Here is a 15,901-nt window from a genome sequence, read left to right on the forward strand (position 1 = left end):
TCTCCGCATTAAATGCAAGTTACTTTTACTGTTTTTCGAGTGGAATTTATAATATTGAGCTGGCGTACCATGGTAGTCGAGTTCAAGTTCCTTATTCCATATTCCATTTATATTCCTCATATAAATCTTCTACTGACTTAAATTGAATTCTTGCATCTTGTTTATGTATATAATTACATACCTGTAGATTTACATATACTGTTCATGTCTATTTCCCTTCAGAAATGTAGCTCTCACTCTTGCATTTATAGAAACGCTTGCATTTATTGGACATTTCTCTTCAGCTCATAGCGTGCCAGTCTGGATCAAGCCCAGTGAGCCTCTTAACCTGGAGCTGCCCATAAGAGAACCAGTGGAGGTGATTTTTAACAGCACAGGTGCTGCTGGTTCATCAAGCAAGCAGATCTGCACTGTGGATGGCCGGTCACTTCTGTGCAGTCCTGAATACAAACACAGAGTGTCGCTGGTTTGTGCTGTTCAGGTGAAGGAAATGACGCCACCCGATGATGGGATTTACATCATCAAAGACACCAAGAATAAAGAGAGCATCAGTATTCTCAGTGTCACCGTCCAAGGTAGGTTATTTAGAACATAACACAGCCGTGACATGTCCTGTGATCTCTCTTAGGAAGTTGGTCTGTTGTTCTCAGTCCTGGTGCTGGACTACCGCTGTTTTCTGTGCTCTAACATTCTAATCCTCATCGGGTGTGTTAGGAGCTGCTGAAACTCACAATAATATTTGTAATAAACCAAAGATTTGAGCAAGTTTGTTTGTGCACTTCACAGTGTATCCAGTAGGCAGCAGCGATGTATTCATATTGTGTACCACAATATGTGATGGGGCAAAAGGACTGAAATCAGCCATCACAACACATTAAACACATTGCCTGATGCTAAGCTTAGCATAACGCGTAAAGCATTATGGCTAGCCTACTGTGTCAGACAGGCTCGAACAACTTGAATATGCAAGTATTTTGGGAGGTGGACCCACTCTCAGCGATCCTCATAGATGAGGTAGCAGGTGGCCACCAACTGTGGATGATTGTATGTTTTTGCATTGAGTGTTTTTTGGTTTTGGTTTTCAGGTGAGCCCCCATTGCCAGTTGGACATGACTGCAGGGAGTGCACAGGCAAGTTGGTGGCGCTAGTGATGTTACTTGTGGTGGTGATCGGAGCAAGCATAATCATTTACCGTCAGTGGAGAGAAATAAACAAGCTACGGGGGAACCCATTAGCTTAGACTGCATACATATCATTTAGGTTTAAATGATAGCAAATCATGAATTTCTGCTGACTAGATATGTTTATTACATTTATATTTAATATCAAGAAGTGAAAATGCAACAACCAGGACTTTTTTATGCAGCTGCTAAAGCTAAAAGCGCCAAGATGCGTAATAATTTACTGTTGTGTAGCACTTTATAACGGAAACAGTGTTCCGTGCACAATTTGCATTAAGGGGTCTGCTTTGCTTTTAATGCCTTTGCTTTTAATGCTAATGCCAGCTGCTACAAGTATTTCATTTTCTACTGGTCTTTTTACACTGTTGTCAAAGCTGACCTTTTGTGACGTGTTTATATAATATTTATGATCAAGTGTTCTTTTATCGGTTTTGTGTCTTAATGCCTTACTTGAAGCTATTCAGTTTTAATAAATTAATATATATATTTTTTTTTTCTGAAAGGTACCATATTTATGACTGTGTGTGTTTGCTTTAATAACAAATGTCTAAAGATTAAAGCTGTAGTTTTTTTTGTAGTTATTTGTTATTATTTAGTGTTTTTATCTTTAGTCTAATCTCATAACAACGTCATGTACAGTTAGACATTTCAAACAAGACTGTTTTTGTATTTTAATAATTAAAGGATTTTTAAAATAAAAGAATGTTAAAAATGAAAAAATAAAAAACACCAAAAACTAGGAAATACCCATTGTACCACTTGTTGTGAAGTATTTACAAGGGGGGGAAACTCGGGATTCTAGATAAAACGCAAGTTAACAAGACATGTTCCATATGTTATTAAATACAGTTTTTAATTTTTAAAATCTTTTTACACTCCAGTGCTCAGCTGACTAATATGAATTGATTTCAATTTATATTTGGCAGTTTGTGTTTATGACTCAGTGTCATTGTGTCCTGAAATCCTATGGATCTCCATGCTAAGTGGGCGGGTCTTCCGGCAATCACCCAAACGGAGTGAAGTTGTAATTACTAGCTAGTTAACCATCTGGTTTATACAACAGTGCTGATATTGGGCAGTTCGTACAATGCAGTAGCAGGGCCGGGTCATGGAGAGCCTGACCACTTCCTTTTACCCTCGTTGTGACATAAAAGCACTGCAAAACACCAGAGGAAGCTGGCAAGCGAGTCTTCAATGAATGGGGTGAATGGAGCTAAATGGCTAAAAACTTAACTAATAACTTAAACAAAGTGTTTTCATTGTTCTACAGCTAACTGGTTTTAGGCATCCAGTATTAAAATTATCATATGATCAAATTCTTATGAATTATGATTTTGCTCAAATATTAACCTATTTGCTCTTGCTTGGGAGTGCCCTCTAGTGTCTGACAATGCTGGAACGCAAGTGGCTTAGAAGTGGTCTATAATTCTCCTCTCCACATTCCTCTGATAGAAGTACATAAAACAGCCTTTATGTGAGAATTGGTATTTTGCGCTCCTGAGCTTCCCCCTACAGTTGGGAAGTGAACTGCAGTAAAGCTGACAGACAAGCTGTACACATGCATTTCTGGACAAGCTGAAAGATACCAAAGGTACATCTGAAGGTAAAGAAGGATTGTAACACAAATATGACTTGGGTTACACAGCAGTGATACACAGTTCTGGAGAGAGGTTCTCCTGCAGCTCCACCAAAGCTTCATAGTGCAGTAGCAGCATTCTGGGTCTGGAGTGGGAATGACAGAGCCGCCATTCTCCCTGTTCCAGTTGGTGGAGCATCAGGATGATTAGGAATTTGCTGTTTTTGGATAAAATTGCTACATAATGTTGCCTTGAAATAACAACCAGTTACAACCAGTCCCCTTACAGTTCCCCACAGCTGGGATAAGTAAAAGGGGTAACCCTGCCCTCAAGCACCCCATACAATACCAATCCCTGGGCAAGTTTTTTTAATTTATTTATTTTTTTACGCATGAAGCCTTTTGCTTAATTATTGTAATGAATATGTAAATGAAAAATGACTAATTTAATGTGTGTATATGATGTATGTCAATAATACATACATCCAGGTTATGAACATCGAGAGTGTGGACTCTTATAAATACCTGGGTGTTCATCTAAACAACAAACTGGACTGCTCAGTCAACACTGCTGCACTCTTCAAGAAAGGCCAGAGCAGACTCTACCTGCTGAGGAGACTAAGGTCCTTTGGGGTGCAGGGAGCACTCCTGAGGACTTTCTTCGACAGTGTGGCATCTGCCATCTTTTATTGAGTGGTCTGCTGGGGCAGTAGCATCTCGACGGCAGATAAGAAGAGACTGGACAAACTCATAAAAAGGGCCGGCTCTGTCCTGGGGCGCTTCTTAGACCCAATGCAGGTGGTGGGAGACAGGAGGATGACAACCAAGCTGGCATCCATGCTGGAGAACAGCTCCCACCCCATGCATGAGACTCTGGCAGCACTGGGCAGCTCCTTTAGCGACAGGCTGCTTCACCCCAAGTGTGCGAAGGAGCGGTATTGCAGGTCCTTCCTTCCTGCTGCTGTCAGACTCCACAACCAGCACTGCTCCCAGCGGACCACATACACACACACTTAAACTACACACACATGCTTAGGGAACAGAGATCCCTCAATGCAAAAATACTATGTGCAATACCCCCCCCCCCCCCCCACACACACACACACATGTGCAATTAAGAGTCATTTGCTGTAAATAATATTGTTATTGTCTTTTTAATTCTTATTTATATTATGTATATAGTGTAAATTATTTATCTACATTTTTGTAACTGAGTGTCTTACTATCCCTTTCTGCTGTGACACTGAGAATTTCCCCACTGTGGGACTAATAAAGGACTATCTTATCTTATCTTATAGCATTCTGGTCTGTTTGACCTTGTAGCAATAGAGGCTTCAACTGGTAAAAAAAAATAAAAAAATAAAATTGGATCAAAACTGATGGCAGTAGTTGTTTTGTGTGTGAGTTGTGAATCCTCATAAGTCAACCAAGATCTTTATGGGATGGCATTCAAGATGACTTATAAATACATAATTCATGATTATTAAAATATTTAAATAATTAACTTTTTTAAATGATCATTTGCACGGTTGCCTTCAATTTTCCCTTCATATGGGTGTATTTTATCATATGAATTTGATTTTCTATTTCCAAGTTCAATTCCCCTTCTTATTGTTCCACCTTAAATCAGTTAAGTGCAGCTGAGCAGTTGAGCGTCGGACGCCGTCTGAGTACGAACGAACCTGCGCTACTTTTAAGGTGGACCGGAGCATTGGACTAGGAAGCCAGGATAAGAAGCCGACTGAAGGCTCGGTCTGGCTTTGGGTGTCAGAGCCGACGGCATGGGCGACACAGCTCCAGACACAGGCCAGCAGGAGCCTTATCTTTACCGCAGAAGGACGAAATGCTCCCCGGAGGAAGAGGCTAGACTGGAAAGGCAGCACTTCTGGAAGATCATCGATGCGTTTAGATACTACAGGTAGACCCGAGCAGACCCGGCTGACTGACCACCGCTACCGAACCCCTGCGCTGGCGGGTTAGCTACCGTTAACGTTAGCAGGCTAGACATACACAGCCAAAGCAGCCCGGTATACAGACTAGTCAGGACCTAGTTTAGTTAAAACATCGGCTTATTTTAAAACATTTAGCTAGCACTAGCTACCTGTTTTAAAAATTTTACGGGCTTTTATTTTTATACCAAACTGGCTTTTAGCTTAGCGACAAGCGTTAACTAGCTCAAGCTAGCCAAGTTAGCTAGCAAGCACTTGCTAGCTAGCTAATAGCTTTTCTCAGCAATTAAAAAAAAAAAACATGACGTTTGTCATTGTAGATTGTGTTAAGATAGAAAACACAGTAGTTACTGCTGTTTTACCCTCTATTTTAGGGTTTGGACGTGTGGTTTTGGGGTGTATTTTTGTTTTTGTAGTAAGTGCTAGCCTAGCTAGCTAGCTAACGTTAAACGTCTATTAGGTGACAGACAGTTTTAAGGTGGTCAGTTTTAACTAGCTAGGTGCATAAAGGTCATTTTCCCATGTTTTTCTGCTGCAGTTTTGTAGTGTTTGAGTGTACTGGTCACTGTTCGTTACAGTGCAGTGTGCTCAGTTCAAGGGGGCATCAATTTGGGCCGATGCCAATATCTGAGATTTCTCATATTTGTTGGATATCTTTTTTTTTTTTGTGCATAAACACTATGAAATGTGATCATTACAGAGAGCGATCCCGTGTAGAATCGCAGAACATGGATCATAGCATAATCTAAAGATAATCCCACTCTGGAGTTCAGTAGCTGAACACCTCCACCACCTTGGACTGTTGACTCATTCGGTCACCAAGTCTCAATTCTGACCAGACTTCATCCGTGTGCCTCAGAAATTGAGATTCATCAGACCAGGCTATGTTTTTCTAGTCTTCAACCGTCCAGTGTTGGTGAGCCTGTGCTCACTGCAGCCTCCTCTTTCTGTTCTTGGCTGACAGTAGTGGAACCTGATGTAGTCTTCTGCTGTTGTCGCCCACCTGCCTGAAGGTTGGATGTGTTGTGGGTTCTGAGATGCTTTCCTGCTCACCACAGCTGTACAGAGTGGTAATCTGAGTTACTGTAGGCTTGTTGTCAGCTCAGGTCAGTCTGTCAGTCAGCTCTGGCAATCACTAACCATGCCACTATGCCATGCTCAGAATCCGAGATCACGTTTTCCACATTACATTGATAGAATGACTGTAGCTTTCAGAGCAGATATGTTGCTCCACCCTGCTGCTGTAATTCTGCCCACTCACTTGCCGCTCCTTACTCTCTGAACAGGACCCACGTAAAGGAACGTGTGAACCGGGCCGAGCGGCAGTTCCGCAGCCTTCCTCAAAAGCACCAGCAGCTCCTGTCCGGCTTCCTTCCCAACCTGGCCAAGATCCGCCGCTGTGTAGACCAGAACTACGAAGTGCTGCAGGCCATAGTGCACAACTGCCTCCACATGTTTGAGAACATTGAGTACGGAGAGGAAGTAGGTGAAACTACAGTGTGATGTTGGGTATAAACCACAAAGGCATGGGGAGTTTCCTTACTGCAATCCTCCGAAATCAAGTAGAAAGCTTTCTTCCTTGGACGGTAGAGACGGTTACTCCAACAAAAGCAGGATAAGCTATTTTTTGAATCCCCTTGATTTCAGAAAAAAACAATGAGTGAGCAGGTGTCTCAATACCTTTATCCAAAATAGAGTATCTGTTGTTTTCACATATGCTTCTGACTGTCCCAAAACCAACTATGTAAGGCAAGTGGGCTGTTAATGTACATTTAAACATAGTTGGACAAATACGCTGTTGGCATTTTAAGGGTTTACACGTCTGAACGTGTCTTGAAAATTTCAGCCCCTCATTTATTAATCAGGCTAAGCTTAGCTCGACGAAGACTATAATCAGACCATGTTTTAATGAAGTAGCAACAAGGCCTATGCATAAGATGGTGTAGTTGGTCACTTCAGTAGATTCTCTCTCTCTCTTGTGAAAAATCAACTGAATTGAAATGTCCCAATATTTGCCTTCTTTCTGCTGCTCCAAGGATGGTGCTAGGAAAGTTGGACCGTCTTCAACGTTCGACATGGACAAGCTGAAATCTACCATTAAGCAGTTTGTACGTGACTGGAGTGAGGCAGGCAAAGCTGAGCGGGACTCCTGCTACAGTCCTCTCATAGAGGAGATAAAGAGACAGTTCCCACCTGACCTGTGGTAAGTAGGACTTTTTTCTCTTTTTAACTCTTTGAATATTAGATGTTTATTATGTATTTATGTATATATATGTAATTATGATTGATCGCTGACCCCAGATGCAAAAAGATGTCAAAAGGCCAAGACACTTGAATGTTTGATATCTGAAACTTGATTCTTTAGCAAGAGATGCTAGGCTAATGTTGCTAACAAACACTTAGACTGTCACCGTTCTCATTTTTGTAAATATAAACCTAAACTCTGTAGGGTTACATTCAATAGACATTCATTTACATTCATCTTACAGTTCAGTTACATGTAATAGACATTTGATTGAATCTTAGTGGAGCATCTACGAAGCATCTTCAGCAGACACATTCAAGTGTTGCCGAAAACATTGTTATTATTAATATTAAATAATCTCCTCTACAGCGACGTCTCTGAGGTCAACGTCCTGGTACCTGGGGCCGGTCTTGGCAGGCTGGCGTGGGAAATCGCCCGTCTGGGTTACTCCTGCCAGGGAAATGAGTGGAGCTTCTTCATGCTTTTCTCCTCCAACTTCGTTCTTAACAGGTACTGGGCTTCACATAGTGGTGTTTTAGCCCTTTAGAAGAACATGGCCTAAAGTAGCCACATGATAGTGTTCTTTAACCTCCCTATATCTTTAAACCCAGTCTCTTGGGCCCACCAGGCATCCTGTATACATGCACTATCCTAGCTCCCAGTACGCCTGTACCAGGTAATCTGTGTACTTACTGGCATATGTCAGGTATGCTGAAAGCTGGGACAGTGCTCTAACATACGAAGTATTGAAATAAGCGACATGTCTGATGTTTATCTCTGGAGATTGAAGTTGAATCTGTTAAGAACCGTCTGCTATATTGTTAGGTGTGAAAAGGAGAATGCGCTGACCTTGTATCCCTGGATTCACCAGTTCAGCAATAACAAACTGTCTGCTGATCAGACGAGGCCTGTCTCCTTCCCAGACGTCAACCCCCAGAGTCTGCCACCAGACTCCAACTTCTCCATGACAGCTGGAGACTTTCTGGAAGTGTACACTGATCCAGGTGAGTCGAGATGTTTTATTTACGCTGGTGTTGCTGCTCCGAAACTGCTGCTCTATCCAACTAATCTAGGCTGAGTTTTTAGTCTTAGGGTGTGTTTGTACTTGTAGTTGGGTTTCCTTGGTGATGGTGCCCCCTGCTGGACAAAGCAGATCACACTGCAACAGCAATAGATTTCCACATGCTCATCTTGAATGCTGCCATTGATTTTTGTGATTTACTAACTATGTAAGCTTTGCATAATATCATTAACTGAAAAATAAATATTCATCTAGATTTTAGTCTAAAACTAGTCTTGACAGGTGTCCATTTCTAATTTCATGCATTTAAATTTTTATATTTTATATATTCAATGGTTTATTAAAGCTATAGTTCTCTTTTTTTTGTTTTTGAGGGAGACCTGGTGAAGATACATTATATGGAAAAAAAATATTTGGACACTCACTCATTTGTTCTGAAATCAAACATATTAAAAGAGTTGGTCCTGCTTTTGTTGGAGTAACTGTCTCTGCTGTCCAGGGACGAAGGCTTTCTACTAGATTTTGCAGCTTAACCCTCTGAAGTCTAGACATGTTCTGACGTGTCAAATATTTATATAGTTTTAAGCGAAACTGACCAATGGAACCTTCTTTTCTGCCTCTCGCCATTTATATATTATTTTATTTAGACATCCCACTGCTTTAGTAAAGCTAAGACTAACTGGTAAACTGTTTCAAGCACCAAACGATTTGTTCACATGAGTAAAGTTATGTTTTCACAGGAAATAGGAAAGAATTTCAAAATTTTGGTTACATACTGCGCTACGACACACCATGTGAGCATGTTCTCTCTGCTGATTGATCAGACCTGCCTGGTGTGGGAGCACTGGCAAAGTAAATACAAGAATAAGTTCCTAGAACTAGTGCAGATTTCTGTGCAGTTTAACATGGAGCAGTATACCAGGCTTAAGGTCAGATCTTGTTCTCGCCACAAATGAACCAATCCAGAGTTCGTTTGGGACTGAGCCGAGAACACCACTTCTTAAGGGTCTCTGTGTGGCTGCTTTGGTCTAAATCTGAGTGCCCAAACGAAGGGTGAAAACAAACCAATTTTACTGGATTAAAAAGGTGTGTTTTTAGCAACCTTAAGCCTATTATGTCCTGTTCTAAACTACATGACTTGGCTGAACGACTGCATCTGAAGCAAGTAAAGCATCATGTAATTTACGTTTATTGCTGAACTGTTCCTTTACACTCTTCCATAGATACCTGGGATTGCGTTGCCACCTGCTTCTTTATCGACACCGCCCATAACGTCATCGACTACATAGAGACCATCTGGAATATTCTCAAACCTGGTGGAGTTTGGATTAATTTGGGTGAGTCAAATTTCTGCTTTGTCCTTGTTGGCTTTGGGTTGGTTGGTTGGGTTTTCTTCCCCACAGTGCCAGTAAGACAGTAGTGCTTAATTAATTTGCTGCAGAATGTAGTGTTTAATACATATTTCTATCCCTGCATTGTATTTAAGGTCCCCTTCTCTACCATTTTGAAAACATGGCCAATGAATTATCAATCGAGCTGAGCTATGAAGACATCAAAGACGTTATTTTGAAATATGGATTTCAGCTGGAGGTAAGGCCACCCTGACTGTTACAAATACATGCTTCTTGATCTTTAAACCAGTAGCTTGATGGAAAAATCAAACTAGCTTAATTTGTATGAACAGGAAATCTGACACGGTCTGTCTTATTAGCAGATGAATTGAAAACTGCGTTGATTACAGTGTTTTCTGTCATTTAGGTGGAGAGAGAGTCAGTGCTCACCACGTACACAGAGAACGACCGCTCCATGCTCAAGTACTTGTATGACTGTGTCTTTTTTGTGGTGCGTAAACCCATGGACCACCTTTCCAACGGTGCCCTGTCCCCTAAAGACAGCCAGCTGGACGACTCTGTACAGAAAGAAGAATCGGCAACAACGTGACCTCAGAAGAACCGAAGCCTGCGGTGCAGTACAGTGCCTCTGACACATTCACATCAAAGGCATGGAGTCATTTTTATACCTAGAATATTGAATTCGTTGAGCTTTAAGACATACTTTATTTTTAAGTCCCGGTTCTGAGCACTAACACACGGCTCTTTTCTGTTTTCACACCTAATTCGGTTTAAAAGGCACGTAGCCAACAAACACTTCACTTTGAATCCTGAGCTCAGGCCAATTTCTTGAGCTGCGTTGTGCATCCAAATAGGCACGTATCCAAAACTGAGCACTAACAGAGGATTACATCTAGACTGGTAATAATCGCCACTGACTAGCAGTCACACTACTCCTGGAAGAGAACCCATGCACTGGAAAAAGAGGCCTCAGGCCCACATTTATTAAATCGCACATCGACCCAGCAAATAACAAAGCTGTAGGGATGTAACGGTATAGTGTGTATCATCTTATCAATTTGATTTGCAGTATTTTAACATTGATCATACGGGTTTAAAGGAGTGGTTTGATTAAAATCAGATCAGCCTGATTTGATCTCCTTACACCAAAGGCAGCTGATCAACCAAGACGTCTTGATCTCTGGCGTGTGTTTTAGTTTGGAACGGAAGATTCTTGGCTACCTTTGCTAGCTGCCACTGGTCTTGGACTGTCATCAATGTCCAATGTCTGCGTCTTAATTTCTTTTGTTTAATTTATTGAAAATCAACATAATTAAAACTGCATGGCCATATTATTTAAACATTTACGCTTAAATTGTAACTCAGCTAGATTGCTCTGGCATTCACCTCTGTGGAGGTTTTGTGTGTGAGTGAGGGAGTGTGTGTGTGAGTGAGGGAGGTGACCCATACCTTGTTCTAAAACATATTGATTCATAATTGTCTGCATAAAAGAAATGAAGATGTGGATGTGTGAGGGATGTTTTGGGGCTTTTTACTTACTGAGATGAGCCTGGAGGCTGTTTAAGTCCTGTGTTTGTTAGCAGTGTTAGCCTAGCGTCTTCCGTTGTAAAGTAAAGAAGCCAATTTCAGATACCAAATTGACCTGTTCTTTTTACTCAAGGCTCAAATTTGGTCCGAATTGACCATAGAACAAAATAATCAACACAGTACGTGCATTTATTCAGTGATGGGGCACAACTCTGAACATGGCTCAGATGGTTGTGTGGTGTTTCTTGGCCCTAATGCAGCTCTTCTCTGCGTCTGCACACTTGATTCACATGAGATGAACGCAAAGCAGAGCAAACAAGGTTTATGGTACATCAAGAGATGGGATTCCTAGTATTCAAACTGGCAAGTCATTAAAGACTAGAGCAGCATTGAGGTAGGTGGCAAGTAGGCATGGTTAAAGCAAATCTGGTAGTTATTAGTCAGTTCTGATTTTGTCTCAGTTAACCATACTCAAGCCTGTCGATCCCTAAATAATTTACCCAGCTAAACTGACAGATCCTGCTTAGTGCAGTACTTCGCCACATTGTAAACTGCTCTAATGGCTTGTCATATAGACTTGGGAGGACTTGAGTGACCCCCTATGGGCATTGACTTTCTGTGGACTGGAGTACATGCATTGTTTATTATGAAAAGCTTTACATAAGTATTATTGACATACCATGTACAAGTTTACATGGTATGTCAATTGTGACCTCTCCCTCCTCAGTCGGCCTACACTCGGCCATCTAGGTAGTCCATGCCAAGATTTGGGTAGCATGTGATTGAATACCTATCAAGCCTTTTGTCGTACTGTTATAATTTTGGGGTGAATTTCAGCTGTTTTAAATTATTTAAGCTCGCCCACCAAACATTGTGCATCTCCAAATTTGAACACTGCTCTCCTTAGGAGGTCCAAAAAGACCACAGCTGATAGGAACGTTCTAGATGCTTCTAACAGTTGAACAAAGGACCAGATGCCAAGGCTGTAGTGGTTCATCACACCAACCAAATGTTGATGCATTAACGGGCACCTGTTGGTCTGTGTGCTCCTGCCTTTTGGGGTTATCACCGATATATGCTATGTTGATAGGTCGCTGTCTCAAGCTACTCCATGTTAGCAGTCATAAATTGATCAGATATGATTTTTAATACAAATCCAACTTACCGGTGACTTTGCCACTCATGTCCTCTGTGAATGATCGCAGTTATCTCAGCACTAATGAAGTTGTTTTAAACTTACTGTGTAATAGTGTGCACCATTGACTGGTCTATTAATACATATTTTACAATAAAGGGGAGAAATTCTTTCTTTTGTGTGAAACGTCTAATGTAATCTGCCTTTATTTTTTAATAAAAAGAAATTACAGTACAAAAACAAAAGCGCTGATTAATTTTTTACTTGTGTAATTTTACATGGTGAATACATCTTTCCCTATATAAGAATTGATTTTGTAGAACACCAAATTCTTTGCCATTGTACTAAATATGTCTTTCAGATCGCCTCTTTTTTGTGTGTGTGTGTCACATACACTATTTGTCACATACACTTTTAGATCTTAATAAAAATGGCCGGTCGTTTGGCCGGGGACCAGAAGTAGGCATTTTTTATTTTTTTTTTGAAGTGATGACTGTTGACTTTTGCAGATTTGCTTCAAATTGCCAACATTCGAGGATGTTCAAGAAAGAACTGCCCTTTTAACATCCTTCCACACCCTTCATTTAGTTGTTATTATTGAATCACTGCTCTTGTGTTTTGGATCATTGTCTTGCTGCAGAACCCAGCTACACTTATGAGCAGATAAGAGAGAATTACTCCAGGACTCCATATATAATGACTCTTGTAGTCTATAGTAGGTAGTCCTATGGATGGTATAGAATAGGTCAAACTTGTAAGTTTGAATAATGAGACGTAGCTTACTATCTCATGAGTTAAAGAAATGACTTAGAAACTAATGTTAAGTTACTACCTCTTAATTATAACTTACTAACTTAATTATGACTTACTGCCTCAATTATGACTAACTAAATTATGACTTACTATATAATTACTCAATTAGGACCTACTACCTAAAACTTACTAACTTAATTATGACTTACTATATCATAATTATGACTTCCTTACATGTTAAACTTTTTTGTAAATAATATGCTACTTGTTAATGTGGCAGGTCAGCTTTTTGGTACTGAAACAATTGTGTAGAGTCGACTCTTGGAGTCGACTCCTTAAAATCCTGCACACACACCTCCTCGCCGATCGTAGTGTTGTTGTGACTCAGTCATCCCGCCACACGAAGGCGCTGCAGTGCGGTTCTCCAGCGACCACAGCGGCGTGGTAGATGCCCAAGAAGAGAAGTATGTGCGCCGGTGTTTGTCCGTTTTTACCGGAGGGTACGAGTGGAGCTGGGCGAGAGACCCGTCTCGCACGCATGACGAAGCGGAGAGCCGAGGGCGCCTCGCCTTTCTGCTCCGTGCCGGAGAAGAAGCGCTGTCGCTCGGTTTGCAGCAGCGCAGAGTCGCCACTTGCCTCCACGCCTCCGGTGCTCCAGTGCGCATCGTTACAGGAGCCGTCGTCGCGCTGTAGGAAGAGACCGAGCCGCCCTGACCCGCTAGAGAGCCTTCCTGAGCCGAAGAAAGCGCCGGCTGACCGTGCCCTCCGGACCGCCGCCGCGGACTCTTCTGGAAAGGTCGGCGGTGAGAGCGGAGCGGAGCTGCAGACCCAGCGGCCGAGAGAGGAGGAGGAGAAGCGGCTCGACAAGGCGAGTGTGAGTGTGGCGCAGTGTTTACCCTACGATAGACCTGGCCTTACGACTGAACGATGAAATAGTTAGATGCCAGTTCGTTCACTGGGGGTCTACACGACCGACTTTGAGACCCTCTTGGTTTTATCACCTGTAAATGGATTTGTGTGAGGGCCATGGTTTATATGGGAGAGAGAGGAGCTATTCACTGACTGAACGCCAGATGTCGCCAGAGGCTACCCTTTCGTTACCCTATGCTCAATTTAAGATTGTTCATATTAATAATAATAACAATAATAGCATCAGAGAGGTAATTGGCTAGAAGTGGACATTGCTGTGTTGTATATTTAGACACTGATCTGTCCCCCTGTTAAACATTGCAGGCGATGCACAGCGACGACGAAGTTGACTGCAGCGAAGACCGTCTTTGCACCTTTAACTCATTCCAGTTCTGGAGGGCTCCTCTGCCCGAGGTAGACCTTTCCCTGTTGGACCCGCAACTCGGCGGAGACACTGCTACCAAAGACTCTGCAGAAGCCATGGAGACATGAGGCAGCCCTGCAGACTCGCGTCACCAGTGTGCGAGCCTGTAGATTATGTGCAGAGTCCGAAGTGTGTTCAGATGAGGAGTCACACACTGATCTGTGCACAGATGGACTGAATGCCTGTAGGGAATGTTTGCTCCTTATGGATGTTGATGGGAAATTAACCAAGACCCCCCCCCCCTTTTAAATGAGGACCAACACAAGGACACTGTTTTGTTTGAGACTTTTTGCAAAGGCGTGACAATGAATATTGCCTTCTTTTATAGGGGGGGAATCCACCAAATTTGTACAATTTCTGTGTGGGTCAGTTGAGTTTTAGAACCAGTAGTGTTTATAATAAGTTGGTCAGAGGGGGTTTGGTGTAAAATAGGTTACAAGTGCCTACATGTACTACAGTTGACATTTTTATGCTTTGTGATTTAATATGCCCTATAGACAAAAGTATTGGGGTACCTGCTCATTCCTTGTGCCTTTTGAAATAAAGGGTGAGGTCAGGATGTTGGATGGTCATCACCCCACGCTACCCCACCCCTAACTCTCTAACTCATTCCAAAAGTATTAGATTCCAGAGAAGCCAGTTCCACTGCTCCACAGCTCATTGGTGGGCTGGGCTTTATACCCCTCCAGCCCACGCCTGGCATTAGGCAGCATGGTGCCAATCGGTTCATGTGGCTTATCTGCTCCATAGAGTCCTTGTCTGTTGGCAGTACTTCTCTGCAGGGACTAGACAAGCTGTGTGTGCGCGCGCGCATGTTCAGCTGTCTCAGCAGTGGGTGCACCTTAAAGTAGCCTAATACATTTATTATAAGGGGTGTCCACAAACATTTGGACACAGTGTATTTAACTATCCGCAACGACTAGTGAACCTTCTGAAGTTTTGGGAAGCTTTGGGACCCTTTTCGCCTTTCAGAGCCCTGTGTGTACACTGTATGTCCAAATGTTTGTGGACACCCCTTCTAATGAATTCAGGTGCACCCATTACTGACACAGATAAGCAAATGTAGGAATGTTCTGTGTGTAAGAGCTTTTTGAAACTGGTACAGTTTTGGGGTTTGCGGGGGGAGCGTTGCTTTAGCTGCTAGTATTTTAGCTGAACTGCAGGCTGTTTCAAGTGCATCTCGGCATGTTTGGTAAACTAGTGTAGCTATTAAAGCTTCGGATGATCTTTTCAAGGTATAAAACAGCTGTGCCACAGAGGCTGCCTAATTTCTCATAGTAACACAGCTGATCTAGGCCTAATCTTAATGGCTGGGATTATGTGGACCGTGATCTGTGACCTTTCGCACTGGGGAGGGGGATCGATTTTTCTGTTTATTTGCTGCTGTTGTATTGCAGACTTCTGTGTTTTAGTGCAGTTGTTTCACAGCAATAAAATGTGACTCTTTTTTTTCTTTAGGTAGTGCTCTGCTGGTGTGGTTGACAAATACACCTTGCTGCTCTTTCTATTATTATTATTATTATTATTATTAATATCATTATTATTAGCCACAAATTGTCACACTGGACAGTTCTAACAGTGGCCACTCAGTAGCAATCATACCCTACACTGTTAAAACTTACACTTTTAGGAGTTCTTTAATTGTAAACTGGTGGAATCTCGCTTTTTAGAATAAAAAGATTCCTTGAATGTTCCTCAAAGCACCATAAGAGGTTTCTCACTAGTTTAAAACAAACAAAAAAAACATTGTTGCTGGGGAGGCTTTATACCCCTCTAGCCCATGTCTGCCATTAGGCATGGTGCCAACATGTTTGTCTCCCTATCTGCTC

The 15,901-nt window shown here is 42.0% G+C and overlaps 2 protein-coding genes across 3 annotated transcripts; both read left to right on the forward strand.

The window, feature by feature from the left end:
* Positions 1-4,437: 4,437 nt before the first annotated feature.
* carnmt1 (carnosine N-methyltransferase 1) lies at positions 4,438-12,231 on the forward strand. The gene is made up of 8 exons (XM_072665121.1): positions 4,438-4,675; positions 5,993-6,188; positions 6,743-6,909; positions 7,321-7,461; positions 7,777-7,955; positions 9,196-9,309; positions 9,459-9,562; positions 9,731-12,231. Exons 1-8 carry the CDS (start codon positions 4,539-4,541, stop codon positions 9,911-9,913), a joined length of 1,221 nt encoding a protein of 406 aa, XP_072521222.1. The 5' UTR covers positions 4,438-4,538; the 3' UTR covers positions 9,914-12,231.
* A 959-nt stretch (positions 12,232-13,190) lies between these two features.
* Positions 13,191-15,508, forward strand: LOC140542030 (uncharacterized). Of its 2 annotated transcripts, none has more exons than XM_072664851.1 (2): positions 13,191-13,613; positions 13,973-15,508. In XM_072664851.1, the coding sequence occupies exons 1-2, from the start codon at positions 13,206-13,208 to the stop codon at positions 14,138-14,140; spliced, it is 576 nt and encodes a 191-aa protein (XP_072520952.1). In that variant the 5' UTR covers positions 13,191-13,205; the 3' UTR covers positions 14,141-15,508. The 2 variants fall into 2 exon arrangements, with proteins under 2 accessions (XP_072520952.1, XP_072520953.1); XM_072664852.1 differs by having other exon boundaries at positions 13,191-13,607.
* The last annotated feature ends 393 nt before the right edge of the window (positions 15,509-15,901 follow it).

Source organism: Salminus brasiliensis, chromosome 20 (assembly GCF_030463535.1).
Source record: "Salminus brasiliensis chromosome 20, fSalBra1.hap2, whole genome shotgun sequence".
In the NCBI taxonomy this organism is placed as follows: Eukaryota; Metazoa; Chordata; class Actinopteri; order Characiformes; family Bryconidae; genus Salminus; species Salminus brasiliensis.